We start from the raw sequence: 1,418 nt of genomic DNA, 5'->3' as shown, positions 1-1,418 counted from the left end.
ATTGACACGTTAGTAGTAACCTTTCTTCCCTGAAAACTCAACAAGAGAATTGCTGAGTAAGAGTAAATAAAGAATATCGGAAAAAGGGGGCAGACAGAACTAGCAATAACTCCTTATAAACGATGAACCATCTATGTGAATCAATAAAGTTTGCTATAAGTTTTTTTTAAAAAAAAACTCTTTTTGAACAAATTAGCAGAAACAAAAAAAAAATACTCCTTTTCAAAGTGTGACGGTGTGCACTTTTGCGGACATGCACCCATTTCGAATCGATCAGCTAAAAAATTTCCTACTCTCTTTCCCAGGGTCTTGGTGACCTGTGAATTTTGTAGTTACGTGAGATCAAAAGGCCTGACTATGAGAGTAGTGGCATCTGACAATGCCGAAACTTGCGAGACTCAGAGCCTACTGCTACGAGATGATTCAAATCCAGGGGGCGGCGAGTGCCCAGAAAGCACTTCAGACTATCAAATGGACCAAACCCCATGATGGAGTGCTGAAATTGAATTGTGATGCTTCATTCAAGGCTGAAAATATGTCTGGGAGCTGGGTCTTTCTGATCCGAGATCACGATGGTAACGTTGTGCTGACAGGAAGAGGAAGGCTGAATCATGTTCTTAGTGCTTTCCAAGCCGAGTTGATATCCTGCTTGCAGGGTGTTCAGGCGGCGGCAAATTTGGGTGTTGGCAAACTCATCCTGGAGACGAATGCTCAGATGGTCCAGCAGTCAATGAGGTCGGACATCTTCGATGCAATGCCTGAAGGTGCACTGGTTGAAGAGCTCAGGTTTTTAGCTCGTGTGAACTTTATTGATTTCGTCTGTAATTTTCAGAGTAGAGTTGGCAATAGGGCAGCACATGCTTTGGCTGCTTTGGGTTATGAATGCATTGAAGGGGAGGAACTCATCACAAGTTTTGTCCCTGAAATTATCCTTGTAATCGTTTCTGATGACTTATCAGTTGAGTAATGAAATTGCCAAAGTTCAAAAAAAAAAAACTTGCGAGACTCCAGATGCTTATAGGCTTATTATAGCTGAGTTATACAAACAAAAAAGTTATAAAAAATGTTTATAGCTGAATCACATTACTTATAGGAGAAGCAAACAAAAATGAGACGATGCAAAAAAAAATGACAAAAGTTTTTGGCTTTCCCCGGGTTATTAGATGGGTTACAAGAGACTAGAGAGGACGGGAGCACCCTCTGGATGACACTGGCTTAGTCTTTGGGTTATGAATACACATACCAGCTAATGCGGTATGCTATTATAGGTTAGTGCGTTAGCAAGAAATATTCATGGTCTAAAATATGGCAACCGATTCTATGAAGATTTTTGTTCTATCAATCATCTCCAGTTGGCATTGCTAATTTTGTATTTACAATACCCATACTCTCATCTCATCACCGCATTGTTGTCGATC

The 1,418-nt window shown here is 40.4% G+C and overlaps 1 protein-coding gene across 1 annotated transcript; it reads left to right on the top strand.

Moving 5' to 3' along the window:
• The first annotated feature begins 379 nt into the window (after window positions 1–379).
• LOC136515181 (uncharacterized) lies at window positions 380–967 on the top strand. Its single transcript, XM_066508851.1, has one exon. The coding sequence runs from the start codon at window positions 380–382 to the stop codon at window positions 965–967; it is 588 nt and encodes a 195-aa protein (XP_066364948.1).
• The last annotated feature ends 451 nt before the right edge of the window (window positions 968–1,418 follow it).

The sequence above is a fragment of the Miscanthus floridulus genome, chromosome 17 (genome assembly GCF_019320115.1).
Source record: "Miscanthus floridulus cultivar M001 chromosome 17, ASM1932011v1, whole genome shotgun sequence".
Classification (NCBI taxonomy): Eukaryota; Viridiplantae; Streptophyta; class Magnoliopsida; order Poales; family Poaceae; genus Miscanthus; species Miscanthus floridulus.
Note: the sequence above shows the minus strand (reverse complement) of the source record. Positions and strands in the feature narration are given on the sequence as shown.